Source organism: Scyliorhinus canicula, chromosome 27 (genome assembly GCF_902713615.1).
Source record: "Scyliorhinus canicula chromosome 27, sScyCan1.1, whole genome shotgun sequence".
In the NCBI taxonomy this organism is placed as follows: Eukaryota; Metazoa; Chordata; class Chondrichthyes; order Carcharhiniformes; family Scyliorhinidae; genus Scyliorhinus; species Scyliorhinus canicula.
Genome location: NC_052172.1, coordinates 16981179 through 17000164, shown reverse-complemented (window position 1 = coordinate 17000164; position 18986 = coordinate 16981179). Strand labels below are relative to the sequence as shown.

The window sequence follows — 18986 nt, the reverse complement described above, 5'->3', positions numbered from 1 at the left end:
AAGCAATGGACGCCTTTCGGGCCTGAGGAAAAGGACTGGTCCGTAAGCCCACCGCTTCCCATCTCAATGGCTGAGGGGAAAGAAACCCCTCCAAAACTTTGTTTGACTTGAGTAGGGTGAGCATGTTACACACACGGTAAGACCATCTCTCCTACAAGAGGACAGGCGGCGGTGGGCGAGCTTCAGGGTGAGGTCCCCTACGATCCTGGTGGCGTATCCACAAACCAGCCGGCCTTTGGGGCCTTCCTTGTGAGTCAGACATTACAAATCAAACATCGCCGATCTGCTGATGCAAACGTCCACAGGAGAACATAGGGGCAGTGGCTCTTCTTTGTGGCAAATTGAAAAAATAGTATCCACCTCAGTGCCTCTGATAACTCAGTCATTAACATTTCCTCTCAGAGGGTGCGGTAGTTTAGTGGTTACGTTACTGGGCCAGTATTCAGCAGCCTGGACTCCAGACTTCTAATTAATTAATTCAACCAATCTGATATTAAATAGTGACTGTAAAACTGTGGGGTTATGGGGAAAATCTACCCGGTTTCAGTGAGGGAAAATCGGCCATCCATAAGGCCATAAGACATAGAAGCAGAATTAGGCCACTCGGCCCATCGAGTCTGCTCCGCCATTCAATCATGGCTGATATTTTTCGCATCCCCATTCTCCTTACCTGGTCTGGCCTGCGTATGACTCCAGACCCACAGCCAACTCTCTGAACTGGCCCCAGCTAGTAAGAGGCTCACAGGGGGAGATGAGGAGCTTGTACAGGGCTCCACCCTTGGCTCTGCCCTTGGCTCCGCCCATGGCCCCTCCCACTACTGGAAGTATAAAGTGCTGCAGCCGTGTGAGCCTGCCCTCAGTTCTTCTGGTCGCAGGCAGGCTCAGTTGTAAGACTATTAAAACCACAGTTTCCTTCCAATCGTGTTCCGAGTGAATTGATGGTCACATCAATCTTCAAGGGGCAGTTAGGGTTGTTGGCCCTTCCCTGCAGCCCACCTGTAGACGTAAATTGGCCGTTCCTTCGCTGCCGCTGAAACTCGCTCCCTGACAGCACTGTGGATGTACCTACACCAAAGGGACTGCAGCGGGTTCATGAAGGCGGCTCACCCACCACCTTCTCAAGGGGCAATTAGGGACGGGCAATAAATGCCCGGCCCAGCCAGCGACGCCCACATCCCGTGAAAGAATGAAAAAAGATGAATTATTGAAAAGATTAAGAAACAACCAAATCTCCCAATCTTGTCGGTCTACATCATCCACAGATAATTGTGTCTAACTGCAAAGGGCGACCTACATTATCAGCGAAGCCTGTGAGATACTTGAATCTGGGCAGGTTATTCAGATATTCTACCCTCGGTCCCTCACCAACTCCAAGTCTTGTTGGCAATGATGTCGTTTTGGGGTTTTCAAGCGATGGGAGTAAATTCTTTACAACTCCCGCCCAAGTGTTCTGATACAGTAAGAGGCCCAGCTTTATGGAGCTCCCTCTCCCATCCAGCCCAACAAACTCACTGAGATCTCTGCGCTCCTCCAATTCCAGCCCCTCCCTAATCCCTGATTTTAATCATTTCCCCATTAGTGAGTGATGCAACCATCAATTCGTTCGAGACACGAGTAGAAGTAAACCGTGGCTTTAATCAACTTAGAACAGTGCCTGCCTGCGACTGATCCAATACTGAGAACCGCTTGCAGGTCGACTGCTCTTTCTACCTCCCTTTGAAGGGAGGAGCCATGGGCGGAGCCCATACATGCCCCAAAATGTTCCCCTATGGATAATGCCATACAATGGCCCATAGGAGAAGCAACAGCATAGCACAGATACAAATACACTGGTGGATTATTGGCATAATACATTCACCACAGTGATCATGCCTTCAGATGCCTGGAAGTAAACTCTGGAATTCCCCCCAAAATCTTTGTTCCTCTTTCTTTGCTCCTCTCTCCCTGTCTCTCTCCCTCTCTTTCTCTCTCCCCCTCCTTCTTTCTGTGTCCCTTTCTCTCAATCCCCTTCTCTCTTTCCATCTCTCTCTCTCACACTGTCTCTCTCCCTCTCTCTATCTCCCTCTCACTTCCCCTCTCTTTTTCTCTCCCTCTCTCTCACTCCCCCCCTCTCGCTCCCTTTCTCTCCTCCTCCCTCACTCTTAATCCCCCTCTCTATTTCCCTCTCTCCTTCCCCCTCTCTCTACCTGTCCCACTGTCTCAATCCCACTTTCCCTCTCTCTCTCACTACCTCTCTCACTCCTCTCTCTAGCTCTCTCTTTCACTTTCTCCACTCTCCTCCCCTCTCACTCCCTCGCTCGTTCTCTCTCCCTCTCTTTCCCTCTCTCACTATCTGCCTCACTCCTTATCTCTGTCCATGCCTCTCACTTCCACCACCCTCCCCTCTCTCTGTCCCTCTCATAAATCCCTTTGTCTCTTTCTCTCTCTCTCTTACCCCCTCTCTCCTCTCGTCATCTCTCCCTCTCTCTTTCCTCTCCTTCTCTCTCTCTCTCAATCCCCTCTTTTTCCCTCTCTCCTTCCCCCACTCTCAATCTGTCCCACTGTCTCAATCCCTCTCTTTCTCTCTCACTACCTCTCCCACTCCTCTCTCTCACTCTCTCTTTCACTTTCTCTTTCCCTCTCCCTCACTATCTCCCTCACTCCCTATCTCTATCCCTGCTTCTCACTTCCACCCCCCTCTCTCTGTACCTCTCTCTCTTAATCCCGCTCTCTCTTTCCCCCTCTATTCCTCTCCCTTTACCTTCCTTCCTCCAAGACACAGACCGGGGTCCATCTATCCCAAAATCCCATTGGGAGTTAGTGAATAGAGACCGGGAGTCTACAGGAATTGAAACCCTCTAGTCCAGATGATGTGAAGCACACCGGGGCATTCGGAGTGGCTGAAGCTGATTAGACACTGACCCAGGAAAACATTTGCTCCTCACCCATTCCCAATCCCTCTTCGGGATCGCAAACTCTCCCCCCCCCACCCCCACCCACCCCCAACTCTCCGGCAATCACTGACCTCAGTCGAGGTCACAGAATCATAGAATTTAGAGTGCAGAAGGAGGCCATTCGGCCCATCGAGTCTGCACCGGCCCTTGGAAAGAGCACCCTACTTAAGCCCACACCTCCACCCCATCCCCATAACCCAGTAACCCCACCCAACACTGAGGGCAATTTTGGACACTAAGGGGCAATTTGGCACGGCCAATCCACCTAACCTGCACGGTAGCACGGTGGTTAGCATCAATGCTTCACAGCTCCAGGGTCCCAGGTTCGGTTCCCGGCTGGGTCACTGTCTGTGTGGAGTCTGCACGTCCTCCCCGTGTGTGCGTGGGTTTCCTCCGGGTGCTCCGGTTTCCTCCCACAGTCCAAAGATGTGCGGGTTAGGTGGATTGGCCATGCTAAATTGCCCGTAGTGTAAGGTTAATGGGGGGATTGTTGGGTTACGGGTTACGTGGGTTTAAGTGGGGTGATCATTGCTCGGCACAACATCGAGGGCCAAAGGGCCTGTTCTGTGCTGTACTGTTCTATGTTCTATATCTTTGGGGACTTGTGGGAGGAAACCGGAGCACCCGGAGGAAACCCACGCAGACACGGGGAGAACGTGCAGACTCCACACAGACAGTGACCCAAGCCGGGAGACGAACCTGGGACTGGGAAGCAATTGTGCTAACCACTGTGCTACCGTGCTGAGTCGCAGAGGGTGGAACCCTGTTACTAGGTCAAATACCGAGTGTCACCAGTCAGTCAAGAGGAAATACAAAGGCCTCTCGACTGTGGGTTCTGCTTTATTTACTGTCTCACTACCGCTTGGGTCACAGAGTCACTCCCCCGAGCTAAGGCCACCCCCTGGTCCCGGGGAGCTTATTTGCAAATGCTCCTCATTTCGAAACTCCCGGGGCTCAAAAGGTGCCAAAGGAGTCAACGAGAGATATTGTAATTTACATACCTGGGAGCTCTCACGGCATCCCAGCCGACAGCGAGCGATCGATAAGCTCGTATCTGCCTTTTCCCAGAGATTAATCTCATCCCGGACACCAGGGAGAAGCCCCCCCCCCCCCCCCCCCACCCCAACCCACACCATCTCGACAGGAGAGGATCCAGGCAGGGATTTGCTTTGAAGTCTCTTCGCAGGATCAAGGCCCCTGACACTGCAGCATTCCTGCAGTAGTGCACTGAGGATCATGCGCTGGGATTGGGGATCGAACCCGCAACCTGCAGGGTCCCTCCCGCCCCCCGGTTGTGAGCGCTACTCGCTGGGGGCGGAGCTCTGCCCATCAGCCTCGTCGACCGCCCCAGAGGGAGAGGCCGACCTGATCACAGAATGACGGCTTCCGGAGAATCCCGGTAGCGCGGGAGGAAGCCATTCAGCCCATCGAGTCTGCGCCCACCCTCCGAAAGAGGCCCTATCTCTTCCCACTCTATCCTCCTGACCCTGCGCATCTTTGGACGCTAAGGGGCAATTTTAGCGCGGCCAATCCACCCAACCCGCACATCCTGGTGAGGAAACCGGAGCGCCCGGAGGAAACCCACCCGGACACGGGGAGAACGGGCAGGCTCCGCGCAGACAGTCACACAAGGCCGGGACTGACGTTGGGGCCCACATGCACGTAACTCCCAGCCCCATCGGTCAGAAAGTCATCTCGGCCCTGTTATGAGGAAGGAGTACCACGTGTCTTGCTGCACAGTCAGAAAGAGGCTTGTTGCCAAACTTTAGGTCCGACCTGCGGTTCAGCTCCAGATCGTTGAAGGGAAATTGGTGCTTTCCCCCCAACCTTTCGAATTATTCAGCGGCGGTGGACGAATCTGCTCAGTAATTGACTCATTGAAGAGCCAACAGGAAACAGCTTGCGCCTGTGTGCAGGCAGGACAGTCAACCATGAACAACCCGCATTTATATTGCGCCCTTATCGTCCCAAGGGGACCCTGACACCGACCTGGAGAAGGAGATATTGGTCCAGGGTAACCAACGTCTTGATTAGAGAGGTAGGATTTAAGGAGTGGTTTAGAGGAGGGGGAGAGGGGCCAGAGAGGTTTAGGGAGGGTATTCCCAGAGCTCAGGACCCCATGAAGACAAGGCCGCCAATATTGGATTCGCCGGGATAGGGGGTGACGGGATCAGAAAAGGGGAAAATGATCAGATTTGGCAAAGGGGGAGGGGTGTGGGTGACCAGATTAAGAAGGAGAGGACTGGGATGGAGCAATAGGTTTGGGAGGTAGCAGTGGGTGTGGGGTCTTGGGGGGGGGGGGGGGGAACGCCCAGGCGAGGGTGCTAGAGGCAGCCAGCAGCAGCCCATGTGCTTCGAGTGCGAAATGTGGGAAGTCACGAATGTGAAGTACGTTGATGTCAACAACCAATCCGTTGTGGTCGAACGGGTTAAGAGGCCCCAGGTCGGCCTGGTTGGGTTACTCCGGGGAGACGGCAACATGGGCACGATTTGCTCCCCCTTCACCAGGAGATTTAAGGCTTCCCCGATTTGAAGCCCTGAACTTCTCGTTCTCACGGCCGGACAACGAATATGTTCTGCGGCATTAATCCTAACCACTGAGAATTTGTATTTCACGTTTTTGGCGCATTAAAAAAAAAAGAACAACAAAAAGCCCGTTTTAATTTGATTTATTAGAAATTGTAACTTGCTGACTCTGAATGCAGCAGTGAAAGCTTCAATTACCACGGCCCACGTGTCCAATCCCTCCCCCCCCCGCGCACACGGAACGTTGGTGATCCAGAATGTTCTATTTTGTTGTCACACGGTGCGCCAGCCGGAGGGAAACATTTTCAGACACTTGTAATATTGATTTGGGTAAATCCGAATGCCTTCCTCCAATCACAGAGATGATTTTACCCCCATCCCGCGTGCCCTGGCATTGTGGGAAATGTATGAACGGGCGGCAACCGGGGAATGTCGGCAAGTAAGTAAAGAATTGGACGGGGGCTTAACAGGGTCGATGCTGAGGGGCTGCTCCCCCTGAAATGGTCCATAGTTCTCCTGCCCGTCTCTCCACTCGCATCAAGGTCTAGCTCAGTTGGCTAGACGGCTGGGTCGCGATGCGGAGCTCGGCCAGCGGTGCGGGTTCGATTCCCTCGCCGGCTGAGGTTACCCATGAAGCCTCCTCAACCTTGCCCCTCGCCTGAGGTGTGGTGACCCTCAGGTTAAACCGCCACCAGTCAGCACTCCCCCCCCCCCCCTCCCACGCCTTCCCCCTCAAAGGTGGTCATCTGGACAGATGGAGACTTCACCTTCCACACCTGACTGAAAGTGGAAGTGCACCACCACAGGTGAGAAGCAGCAATTGCAGCGTGACCTGTTTACACAGGTAATTCCCTGTATAAATTTAGTCTGGGAATTCATAATGAGGAAAGCCAATGAAAGTCAGAGAGCGGCATAGCCGAAAAACTTGGAGAGCCGAGATTTGGGATGTGGGCGTCGCCGGGCCGGGCCCAGCATTCGTTGCCCCTCCCTGATTGCCCCTCGAACTGAGTGTCTCGCTCGGGGCCATTTCAGAGAGGGGCAGTTAAGAGTCAACCCCATCGCTGTGGGGTCTGGAGTCACGTGTAGGCCAGACCGGGTAAGGACGGCAGATTTCCTTCCCTAAAGGGGACATTACTTTTTACGACAATCGACAAAGGTTAACTTTAGACTTTTAATTCCAGATTTCTATTGAGTTCAAATTTCACCATCTGCCGAGGTGGGATTTGAACCCGGGTCCCCAGAGCATTTCCCTGGGTTTCGGGATTACTAGCCCAGTGACAATAACACTAAGCCACCGCATCCCAAGTTGGACCCTTATTTAACTGGTGCAGATTTTGACTTTGCTAAACAAATCCAGGGGAGGCAGTGGCAGAGTGGGATTGAATCATAGAACTTACGGTGCAGAAGGAGGCCATTTGGCCCATCGAGTCTGCACCGGCTGTTGGAAAGAGCGCTCTACTTAAGCCCACGCCTCCACCCTAACCCGAGCAGCACGGTAGCATTGTGGATAGCACAATCGCTTCACAGCTCCAGGGTCCCAGGTTCGATTCCGGCTTGGGTCACTGTCTGTGCGGAGTCTGCACATCCTCCCCGTGTCTGCGTGGGTTTCCTCCGGGTGCTCCGGTTTCCTCCCACAGTCCAAAGATGTGCAGGTTAGGTGGATTGGCCGTGATAAATTGCCCTTAGTGTCCAAAATTGCCCTTAGTGTTGGGTGGGGTTACTGGGTTATGGGGATAGGGTGGAGTTGTTGACATTGGGTAGGGTGCTCTTTCCAAGAGCCGGTGCAGACTCGATGGGCTGAATGGCCTCCTTCTGCACTGTAAATTCTATGATTCTAACCCAGTAACCCCACCTTACCTTTTTTTTGGACACTAAGGGGCAATTTAACGCGGCCAATCCACCTAACCTGCAGATCTTTGGACTGTGGGAGGAAACCGGAGCACCCGGAGGAAACCCACGCACACACGGGGAGGACGTGCAGACTCCGCACAGACAGTGACCCAAGCCGGGAATCGAACCTGGGACCCTGGAGCTGTGAAGCAATTGTACTAACCACTGTGCTACCGTGCTGAATAGCGGAGCAGGTTCCAAGGGCTGAATTGCCCTCTTCTGCTCCTAATTCCTTTGTTCCTACGAAACAGGCCATCCCACACTGGTGCGACTTGTTACCTCTTCATCTCAATCTATCACCGTAACCGTCCATTCCCTACCGTCTCGTATCTCTCTATCTTCCCCGTTAACTGTATCTACCTGATACACCTCAGCCCCTCCCGTGCTCCACATCCCCCCCCCCACTCCCGGGGTGAAGAGTTTCACTAGATCTATCAGTCACCACCCAATATTGGTGGCCCTAATTTTGTATTTACTGGCGGAGATGGGGATTATTTTCCCACATTCTTTGCCGCGTAGAAGCAGACGTTGGCAGTTTCGGGTTTAATTAATTTCCTCCGGTGCTTATTACATATGGATTTCGGTTTCATGAGCAGATCGAAGATAGCTTCCCATCACACGCAAAGATCAGTATCACGTTGTTTCCTCTCAGAGGCATTGACACAGTGGAATTGAAACTGAAAGAGAGCAAGAGAGGGAGAGAGGGGGGGAGAGAGAGTGAGAGAGCGAGAGAGGGGGAGAGAGAGGGGGGGGAGAGAGAGGGGGGGAGAGAGAGGGGGAGAGAGAGAGAGGGAGAGAGAGAGGGAGAGAGCGAGAGACGGGGAGAGGGAGAGAGGGGAGAGAGAGAGTGGGGTAGAGAGAGGAGAGGGAAGAGGGGGGGGAGAGAGTGGGGGAGAGAGAGAGTGGGGTAGAGAGAGAGGGAGGAGAGCGAGAGAGGGGGAGAGAGAGGGGGGGAGAGAGAGGGGGGAGAGAGAGGGGGAGGAGAGAGAGAGAGGAGGAGAGAGCGAGAGACGGGGAGAGGAGAGAGAGGGAGGGGAGAGAGAGAGTGGGGTAGAGAGAGAGAGGGAAAGAGGGGGGCAGAGAGTGGGAGAGAGAGAGTGGGGTAGAGAGAGAGAGAGGGAAAGAGGGGGGAGAGAGGGGAGAGAGAGAGTGGGGTAGAGAGAGAGGGAGAGAGCGAGAGGGAGGGGGAGAGGGAGAGAGTGGGGTAGAAGGAGAGAGAGCGAGAGAGGGAGAGAGAGCAAGAGAGGGGAGAGGGAGAGAGAGCGAGAGAGAGGGAGGGAGAGAGAGCATGAGAGGTAGGGAGAGCGACAGAGAGAGAGGGAGAGAGAGCGAGAGAGAGCAAGAGAAGGAGAGCGAGCAAGCGAGGGGGAGAGAGGGAGAGAGAGCGAGAGACAGGGAGAGAGGGGGAGAGAGCGAGAGCGGGGGGAGAGAGAGCGAGAGCGGGAGAGAGAGCGAGGGAAGGGGAGAGTGTGAGAGAGGGGGAGAGAGCGAGAGAGAGCAAGAGAGGGAGAGAGAGAGAAAGAGCAAGAGAGAGAGAGAGGCTAATACATGAATGACCGGAGATTTGGGGATGGGACGGAAGGGCTCACAAAGGTGGGATGTGTCAATCAGAGTATGAGCAAGAGGAAAGGGGCCATTCAGCCTCCAGCGGCCCTGCTATCCCGCCAGATCATAGAGCATACAGTGCAGAAGAAGGCCATTCGGCCCATCGAGTCTGCACCGACCCATTTAAGCCCTCATTTCCACCCTATCCCTCTAACCCAATAACCCCTCCTGACCTTATTGGACACTAAGGGCAATTTAGCATGGCCAATCCACCTACCCTGCACATCTTTGGACTGTGGGAGGAAACCGGAGCACCCGGAGGAAACCCACGCACACACGGGGAGAACGTGCAGACTCCGCACAGACAGTGACCCAGCCGGGAATCGAACCTGGGACCCTGGAGCTGTGAAGTCACAGTGCTAGCCCATCATGGCAGCTTCATACCTTAATGCCATTAACCTACATTATCCTTTCATACATGACACAGGAGCAGATTGTTCATTCCAACCTGCTCATACTAATGTTCTCCTTCATCTCACCCTTTCAGCATATCATAGAAACTAGGAGCGGGAGCCATTCGGCCCCTCGAGCCTGCTCCGCCATTCATTATGATGATGGCTGATCCCATCGTCTGATCAATAGTCTGATCCCGCCTCTCCCCCCCCCCCCCATATCCTTTCATCTCCTTCGCCCCAAGGGCTATATCTAACTGCTTCTTCAAAGCATACAATTTGGGGGACAGCACGGCGGAGCAGTGGTTAGCACTGTTGCCTCACAGCGCTGAGGACCCGGGTTCGAATCCCGGCCCTGGGTCACTGTCCGTGTGGAGTTTGCACATTCTCCCCGTGCCTGCGTGGGTCTCACCCCCACAACTCAAAGATGTGCAGGGTAGGTGGATTGGCCATGCTAAATTGGGAAAAATAGAGAATTGGGTACTCTAAATTTATTTTTTTACAAATATGGGCTGGATTCACCGTTTTTGAGCGGAGGATCTGTGACATTTTACGTAGAAAAAATGGACGGCGCCCCGTCACTGATCCTGCGTCCGGTGGGTTTTCCGGGGGTGGGGGGGGGGGGAGCGGCCGCGCCGCGTAAACTCCCGGCTCCCACGATAAAAGCGGCCGGAGAATGACCGGGTCCGAGGCCGCACAAGCTCATGGTGACGGAGTGCAGCGTCAACGCCGTAAAACATGGTGCCGGCCTTGCACGGACCTGACCTGCCAGATAGCGCCCCCATGGTCACCTCCCCCCCCCCAGCCCCGCCCCAGCCCTCGCGGACGCCCCCCCCAGCCCCGCCCCAGCCCTCGCGGACGCCCCCCCCAGCCCAGCCCCCAGCCCTCGCGGACGCCCCCCCCCCCCAGCCCCGCCCCAGCCCTCGCGGACGCCCCCCCCCTCCCGGCCAGCAATGCGGCTCCTGCCCGACTATGGCTGCTCTGGACACAGTCCCCAGCCGGCACGCCGGGTTCCCGCCCACTGAGACCACATCCCCCCCCCCCCCACCATGATCAGGAACACAGCCCGTCGGCTGCGGAGCATCGGGGGAGGGGTCTTCAGGTGGCACGCCAACACCAATGACGTGATGACACCATTTTGGAGGAGGTGGGGGATATGAAACCTGTGTCAAAAAGGTGACACCCCCCCCCCCCCACCCGATCACTGATTCCGAAAGCGATGTGGGGGAACGGACAATCCCGCCCCATATGTTGTGGTCTCAACAACTTCCTGTGGTGACGAACTCCACAGGCTCGCCACTCTGTGGGTGGGCCGCTCTTTCGGAGGGTCGCTGCAGTCTGAATGGGCCGAATGGCCTCCTTCTGCACTGTACGATCCTGCGGTGATTATGGAAACAGATTCTCCGTATGAAAGTCCCTTAAAGATCCTATATCTCCGGAACCCGGGGAGACACCCGCTACCCCCCGCGCTCGGTTTCAAACCGAGAGGACAAGAGCCCTCTTTGCTGATCGTTGCCGGGCGGGCCACAAAACTTGGGCCAGTCAGAGTCCATTTTGTTTTATATACATTTTTATTAGGTTTCTTCCCCCCCCAATCTTTTCTACAAGTATCACAGCTGGAGAACGGGAAACAGGTACAGCACAGAACAAGAACTACTGCCAGTGTGGCAACAAACAAGACAAGGGTAAATTTAGGACAATATGCGCCTCCAGTTTTCAATACTGGATCCATGGAACAGCAGATTAACGGGAAGAGAGGGGGCAAGGACAATAAGATAATATAAGTGCTGAAGGATGACAGTCAAGGTCACATGCCTGACAGTATCGCAACATTAACACTAACAAACGGAATGGTCACGGATACAGGAGCAGTCCAGCCAAGGGGGGGGGGGGGGCCTATGAATTCAAGTTTGGGGTCCCATACTTTTCGGAATGCATCAGAATCAGAGCGTATCTCAGAGATCAGGAATTCCTTTGGGATGCGTTCCATAATTAGCCGGTGCCATTGAAGGATATTTGCTGCTAATCCAGGGGCGGAGGACATATTGCAAGCTGCAGGTTATTGGACAGCCTTTCCCCGTTAGGAGCAGGGATTCTCCCACCCGGAAGACCCAGAATTAGGAAAGCTCTGGCTGGGATTCTCCGGTCATTGGGATTCTCTGTCCCCGTTGGGTGCGCATCCCCGCCCGGGGGCTTCCTGGTGGCGTGGGGAGTCTTCAGTGGGGAGTCCCATTCAGAAGCGGCAGGAGTAGAGAAACCCGCTGCCAGCGAAGGGCGCGCGCCACCGAGAAATACGCGGCTTCGGAACTGGAGAACCTCACCCGCCATCAGAAACACTCTCCAGCGCTCTGACTATACCAGACCAACAGGATTGAATCTTAACATCGGTCCATAGGGAGTGTATATTATCACTCTCGGCTACCAGGCACTTTAGGCACATAGGGGACATAGCAGGCTCAAACCTGTGTCTAAGACAAGGGGATTCTCCGTCCCACCGCACCAGATTTCTGGTTCAGCGCGCTGGCGGGATGCTCCATTTCGCCGGCTGGCCAATGGGGGTTTCCATTGTGTGGCAGCCCCACACCGTCGGGAAACCCCCAGGCTACCGGAAAATCGGAGCTTCCGGACGGCAGAGAATTCAGCCCAAGGTGTGAAATGCAGATGGTGCAGTGTCTTGAACTGGGTCTCCTTCATCTTATTGCGAACAGGGTCTAGCCCCTTATATTGCCCCATGTCTCCTCATCAATATTGATTGCCAAGTACTTTTCCCAAGAGTTCAAGATACCCAACATGCTAACGCAGGATCTAAATATGATTTAAAGTATCACAGAACTTGCTGATTACCGGTTTAGGCTCCATAGAATTCAGGACCTTTTCCACAGGGGAAATTGAGGAGTCCAGACGCAAAGCTGTGTTGCTAAGGGTAAAGTCTCAAAGTTGTAAATAGTGTCTCGGGATGGCAAATTGTTGGCATAGCTACTCAAAAGATGACAAGGAAGCATCTCTGAACATGTCCCCCAGCCCATCGATGCCCCTAGCTCTCCTTGTGTTGAATCCATGGTCGAATAGACGGCGGGGGAGGGGGGAGGGGGAGTGTGGACTGCCCTGGACAGGAGAGAGTGTAGAACATATAGAACATAGAACAGTACAGCACAGAACAGGCCCTTCGGCCCTCAATGTTGTGCCGAGCATTGTCCGAAACCAAGATCAGTCAGTTTAGATCTCCTTTTAGATCTGATGGGCCAACCTCCACGCTCCAGAAGTATGAATAATAATTAGATTTTCACACTTCGGTAGGTGGTGGAATTCAAACTCAATAAAATGTCTGGAATTAAATAATGGTGACCATTAGTGAACTAGATGTGTTTTTATGACCATGAAGTCATTGTCGAATGTCGTAAAAACCCATCTGGTTCACTAACGTCCTCAATGCACGGTAGCATTGTGGACAGCACAATCGCTTCACAGCTCCAGGGTCCCAGGTTCGATTCCGGCTTGGGTCACTGTGCGGAGTCTGCACATCCTCTTCGTGTGTGCGTGGGTTTCCTCCGGGTGCTCCGGTTTCCTCCCACAGTCCAAAGATGTGCAGGTTAGGTGGATTGGCCATGCTAAATTGCCCCCTAGTGTCCAAAATTGCCCTTAGTGTTGGGTGGGGTTGCTGGGTTATTGGGATAGGGTGGAGGTGTTGACCTTGGGTCGGGTGCTCTTTCCAGGAGCCGGTGCAGACCCGATGGGCCGAATGGCCTCCTTCTGCACTGTAAATTCTAAATTCTATGATCTTTAGGGAAGGAAATCTGCCGCCCTTACCGGGTCTGGCCTACACGTGACTCCAGACCCCACAGCAAATGTGGTTGACTCTTCACTGCCCCTCTGAAGTGGCCGAGCGAGACACTCAGTAGATTTCAACCGTTACAAAATCACAATAAAGAAATGAAATCGGACGACCACCCTGCATCCTAACGTCACAGTAGGTGGATCTACACCTCAGGTCCTGCAGCGGTTCAAGAAGGCAGCTCACCGCCACCTTCTGAAGGGCAACTAGGGACAGGCAATAAATGCTGGGCTTCACCAGCAATTCCCACAAACCATGAATGAATTTTTAAAAAATAATTAGCCGGGTATAAATATCCGTGGGTGCCCTAGTGGGATTTGAACTTGCGTCACCAAATCGCAAGGCCCGGTTACTAACCGGACAATGTAACCACTACGCTATCATTCACTATAGGCAGACAAAATAAGGATCAGCTTTCTGGAATTCTGTCGCTCTCCCCGATATATGAGAAAAAAAAGTGCAAACTGCGTGGCAGGTAGACTCGAACTGCTAGAGCTGTTGCCATGGACAACGCACCAGCTGACTGACAGTTAACTGTCAGGCATTGTTTGAAATGTAAGCCTGGAAGTTTGACACTAATTGGTCAAGGCATTGACCTGAGGATTGAACCAGTGAATGGCTGTCGCTTATTTTCTTTTGGCTGAAACAGGCACAGTGCCAATCATAGAGTCTACCTGTCAACCAATCAGCATTCTCTTCTCATACAGTATAAACTGTTGTATTCCCACTTACACTGGTATTCCTGCCACGTTTACTGATGAGTGTAAGATGAAAAACTTTGACATGTCTCTTTTTTCAGGAATACTCAAGCCCTGGACCACTAGACAGCTATTGATATGAACCTCCTTCATGGGTGCTCAATTCAAAAAGTTGGTAGATGTTAGTTAATCTAATACAAGGGCCATGAAAGGACTCGAAGAATCACAAGGTACATTAACATGGTACGATTTAGTCTCATCCACACAGAGTAAGTCACCCTACAGTTTTCCCCTTAACAACATTGAGCAAAGTCCAATGCATTGGTAATATAAGGGTTACATTGAGGGGCTGAATGGCCTACTCTTCATACGATGATGAGATTTCCCACTTTGAATGTGGTCCGAATGAATATGGTTCAGTCGAGGCGTTCAAGGGAACCTTCGATCATTTCTGGAATCGAAGTTGAGTGCAGGGCTACGGGGGAAGAAAGGCGGGGCAACGGCACTGAGCCGCGATGTTCGTTTGGAGAGAAGGTGCAGATACAACGGGCCAAATGGCCTGACCCCGCACTGTAACAACTCCATGAATGCCTCAGGCCCCCCCCCCCCCCCTCCCCCACCCAGGAGGTTAAAAGTCCTTTCTCTCCGCTAGCCACAGAGCTCACTTCAACCCATTTCCAAGTAGGCGCGGTTGCAAAAGGATATCAGGAATAGATAAGCAGGGGCAGCACGGTGGCGCAGTGGGTTAGCCTTGATGCCTCACGGCGCCGAGGTCCCAGGTTCGATCCCGGCTCTGGGTCACTGTCCGTGTGGAGTTTGCACATTCTCCCCGTGTCTGCGTGGGTCTCACCCCCACAACCCAAAGATGTGCAGGCTCGGTGGATTGGTGAGGTTAAATTGCCCCTTAATTGGAAAAAATGAATTGGGTACTCTAAATGTTATTTTAAGAAAGGAATAGATGAGCAGTTTGACGTTGAATTGTTAAGCCCGTTCAACGAGAATGCCTGTCGTGAGCAAGTGAAATGTCCCATTGGTGCAGTGTGGGGGTGGGTGGGTGGGTGGGGGTGTTCTCCTTGTGATTGGTGGACTGGAGGACAGAAAGCATTCCAATCCCTGTTCTACCTGACCTGGAAGGACTTGATGGAACAGTGCAGCTCAAGGTCGACTGGGCAATTGGTGAGCAGTAGAGGAGATCGCCGCCCTCCAATTCAGCCGCCAGTCGAGGCTTGCCCTCCCGTTCAAAACCGCAGGCTAACAAAGTTCGACTAGGCCAAACCACCAGGAACCGAGAGTTCGGAGATGCCTTGGCCATTGAGGGACGCTGTTGCGTCCACCACTCCCAATGGACAAGTCTAGAGTTGGGCGGATATTGTTTAAGAATAATTTTTTCTTTCAGGAATTTCTTAACCTTTGGAAATCCCCCCAGATAGCAGGTTGGGCGAGGGCAGCTGGGTTATTGAATATGTTCAAGGCAGAGTTAGGTAGGTTTTTGCTGGAAAGGGTATTTGGGGAGGGTGAAGACGGGGTAATGGTGTTGAGGTTTTGCCATGATCGTATTGAATGTCGGAACATGCCTGATGGGAGAGTAAGATCATAAGACCATAGGAGCATAATTAGGCCACTCGGCCCATCGAGTCTGCTTCACCATTCAATCATGGGTGATATGTTTCTCATCCCCAGTCTCCTGCCTTCTCCGCATAACCCCTGATCCCCTTATTAAACAAGAACCAATCTATCTCTGTCTTAAAGACACTCGGTGATTTGGCCTCCACAGCCTTCTGCGGCAAAGTGTTCCACAGATTCACCACCCTCTGGCTGAAGAAATTCCTCCTCATCTCTGTCCCTTTAGTCTGAGGCGGTGCCTCTGGTTCTAGTTTTTCTTACAAGTGGAAACATCTTCTCCACATCCACTCTATCCAGGCCTCGCAGTATCCTGTAAGTTTCAATAAGATCCCCCCTCATCCTTCTAAACTCCAATGAGTACAGACCCAGAGTCCTCAACCATTCCTCATATGACAAGCTCTTCATTCCAGGGATCATTCTTGTGAACCTCCTCTGGACCCTTTCCAAGGCCAGCACATCCTTCCTTAGATACGGGGACCAAAACTGCTCACAATACTCCAAATGGGGTCTGACCAGGGCCTTATACAGCCTCAGAAGTACATCCCTGCTCTTGTATTCGAGCCCTCTCGACATGAATGCTAACAGTGCATTTGCCTTCCTAACTGCCATCTAGAAAATGGATGGGCCATGTTCTAGAATCGAGACCTGCATGTAAACCTTAAGAGAATCCTGAACTAGAACTCCTAAATCCCTTTGTGCTTCTGATTTCCTAACCCTTTTTCCATTTAGAAAATAGTCTATGCCTCCATTCCTCCTTCCAAAGTGCATAACCTCACACTTTTCCACATTGTATTCCATCTGCCACTTCTTTGCCCGCTCTACTAGTCTGTGCAAGTTCTTCTGCAGCCCCCCTGCTTCCTCAATACTACCGGTCCCTCTACAGATCTTTGTATCCTCTGCAAACTTAGCAACAGTGCCCTCCGTTCTTTCTCCCAGATCGAATGGCCCATTCCTGCTCCTAGATTCATAGTGCAATCCTTTGCCTTGTTTGCCCTTCCCAAGGTGCATTACCTCACGCTACTGCGGGTTGAATTCCACTTCCCACTGCTCTGCCCACCTGACCAGTTTGTCGGTAGCTCCTACTATCCTCCTCACTATTTACCGCCCTACCAATTTCCATATCCTCAGCCCTTTGTTCCCAAGTGACACTTACGTCAAGCAGACGTCCATATCCCTCCATAGCTTCTTCACACCCCCTTAGTTCTGTGACCAGACTCCGGAACCCTCCGAGATCTTGACTTTCCGCTAATCCTGACGCCTCCCCCCTCCCGCCCCGCCCCCATTTCCATCGCTCCACCACTGCCGGCCACGCTTCCAGTCGTCTGAACCCTGAGCTCTGGAAAAGGGTCATTGAAAAAGAGTACAGCAATGATCAATTGCTAATAACACTGCTGTGTATATATTTATATATATATATGTGCGTGTGTATATATATTATAATATGAAATGGTTTAAGTCGATTTGACACTATTTACAAAAAGGAATTTTTACAGTTCCATAATTTACTGTCCAGATCTTTGAAGAAGTGAAAGTCTTCTTTCGCACGTCACACAGACTGTGCCGAGCTTGGTCCCAAAGCCTTTCACTCTGATCGATCGTCGGACTATTGCACAACTGGTCGCAGGCCGGGGCGAAGGCTTTCAGAGTTCCAAAGAGTCCGAAACGTCCACCGTTACCTTGATGAAAATCGTGTCGTCCTTTATGTAATGGTGCATCTCGTTCTCCAGCACCGGCTGAGGGACGAACAGCGGGCAGCCCGACGCGATGTTCATGTCCGTGTGCGGCTTCCTGAAGCTGGTGCTGTCGGGGTCCGGTTTGAACAGGTCCGTCACGTGCTTCTTGGACGGCCCCTGGTCCAGTAAGGCCAGCGTCACCTTCTGCCTGAAGGGCCAGGGTAGCAGCGGGTCGTACTCGCCGTGCATCACCACGAAGAACAGCGACAGGTGCGTGCTCTTGCCCATGCCATCCCCGTTGAGGTACACCCGGGCGCACATCTTGTACCCGAACGAGCTGGTGTAGAAAGGCTGGCTGTACAGCGAGAGGGTCTTGCCCGACACCGCCTCCTGTTTCCTCCGGGTGTAGTCGCGGATTTTCCACACCAGTTTGCCGTTGTAGCTGGCTGTCTCCAGCAGCTGGAATCGCAGATCGATCTCGGCCAGCCTCACCTCGTGGACACTCAGCATGCGGTCGTGCTGGATGACTTGATGCTCGGCCGACGCTGAAATGCAAACCAGGGATGTTTTATTACCAGCACTCAAAAAAAAAAAATCTATTCTTAGAGCGTCAACTCCTTCCGCTTTTTGCCACTCCTTCCAGGCGTCAACCTGTGGCTCAGTGGTTGGCACTCGGTCAAAGGTTCAAATCCCACTCCTGGGCAACTTGAGTCAAATGTGGGACTGCAGTACTGAGGGAGTGCCGCACTGTCAGAGAGTCAGTACTGAGGGAGTGCCGCACTGTCAGAGGGTCAGTACTGAGGGAGTGCTGCACTGTCAGAGGGTCAGTACTGAGGGAGTGCCGCACTGTCAGAGGGTCAGTACTGAGGGAGTGCCGCACTGTCAGAGGGTCAGTACTGAGGGAGTGCTGCACTGTCAGAGGGTCAGTACTGAGGGAGTGCCGCACTGTCAGAGGGTCAGTACTGAGGGAGTGCTGCACTGTCAGAGGGTCAGTACTGAGGGAGTGCCGCACTGTCAGAGGGTCAGTACTGAGGGAGTGCTGCACTGTCAGAGGGTCAGTACTGAGGGAGTGCTGCACTGTCAGAGGGTCAGTACTGAGGGAGTGCCGCACTGTCAGAGGGTCAGTACTGAGGGAGTGCTGCACTGTCAGAGGGTCAGTACTGAGGGAGTGCCGCACTGTCAGAGGGTCAGTGCTGAGGGAGCGCCGCACTGTCAGAGGGTCAGTACTGAGGGAGTGCTGCACTATCAGAGGGTCGGTACTGGGGGAGTGCTGCACTGTCAGAGGGTCAGTACTGAGGGAGTGCCGCACTGTCAGAGGGTCAGTACTGAGGGAGTGCCGCACTGTCAGAGGGTCAGTACTGAGGGAGTGCTGCAGTGTCAGAGGGTCAGTACTGAGGGAGTGCCGCACTGTCAGAGGGTCAGTACTGAGGGAGTGCCGCACTGTCAGAGGGTCAGTACTGAGGGAGTGCTGCACTATCAGAGGGTCGGTACTGGGGGAGTGCCGCACTGTCAGAGGGTCAGTACTGAGGGAGTGCTGCACTGTCAGAGGGTCAGTACTGAGGGAGTGCTGCACTGTCAGAGGGTCAGTACTGAGGGATGGCCGCACTGTCAGAGGGTCAGTACTGAGGGAGTGCCGCACTGTCAGAGGGTCAGTACTGAGGGAGTGCTGCACTGTCAGAGGGTCAGTACTGAGGGAGTGCTGCACTGTCAGAGGGTCAGTACTGAGGGAGTGCCGCACTGTCAGAGGGTCAGTACTGAGGGAGTGCTGCACTGTCAGAGGGTCAGTACTGAGGGAGTGCTGCACTGTCAGAGGG

General features: G+C 53.2%; 2 protein-coding genes across 4 annotated transcripts in view; one reads left to right on the top strand and one right to left on the bottom strand.

The window, feature by feature from the left end:
- Positions 1-14002, top strand: part of LOC119957714 (serine/threonine-protein kinase MRCK beta-like) — a 42586-nt gene extending 28584 nt beyond the window's left edge. Inside the window, exon 12 of the mRNA XM_038785794.1 lies at positions 13978-14002. Coding sequence (XP_038641722.1) covers positions 13978-14002 — 25 coding nt within the window. The remainder of the gene's footprint in view (positions 1-13977) is intronic.
- A 2873-nt stretch (positions 14003-16875) lies between these two features.
- The window catches only part of LOC119957973 (TNF receptor-associated factor 3-like), a 46453-nt gene continuing 44342 nt past the window's right edge, over positions 16876-18986 (bottom strand). For all 3 annotated transcript variants that reach the window (XM_038786217.1, XM_038786216.1, XM_038786215.1), the window contains one exon: positions 16876-17717. In XM_038786217.1, coding sequence (XP_038642145.1) covers positions 17140-17717 — 578 coding nt within the window. In that variant the 3' untranslated portion in view covers positions 16876-17139. The remainder of the gene's footprint in view (positions 17718-18986) is intronic.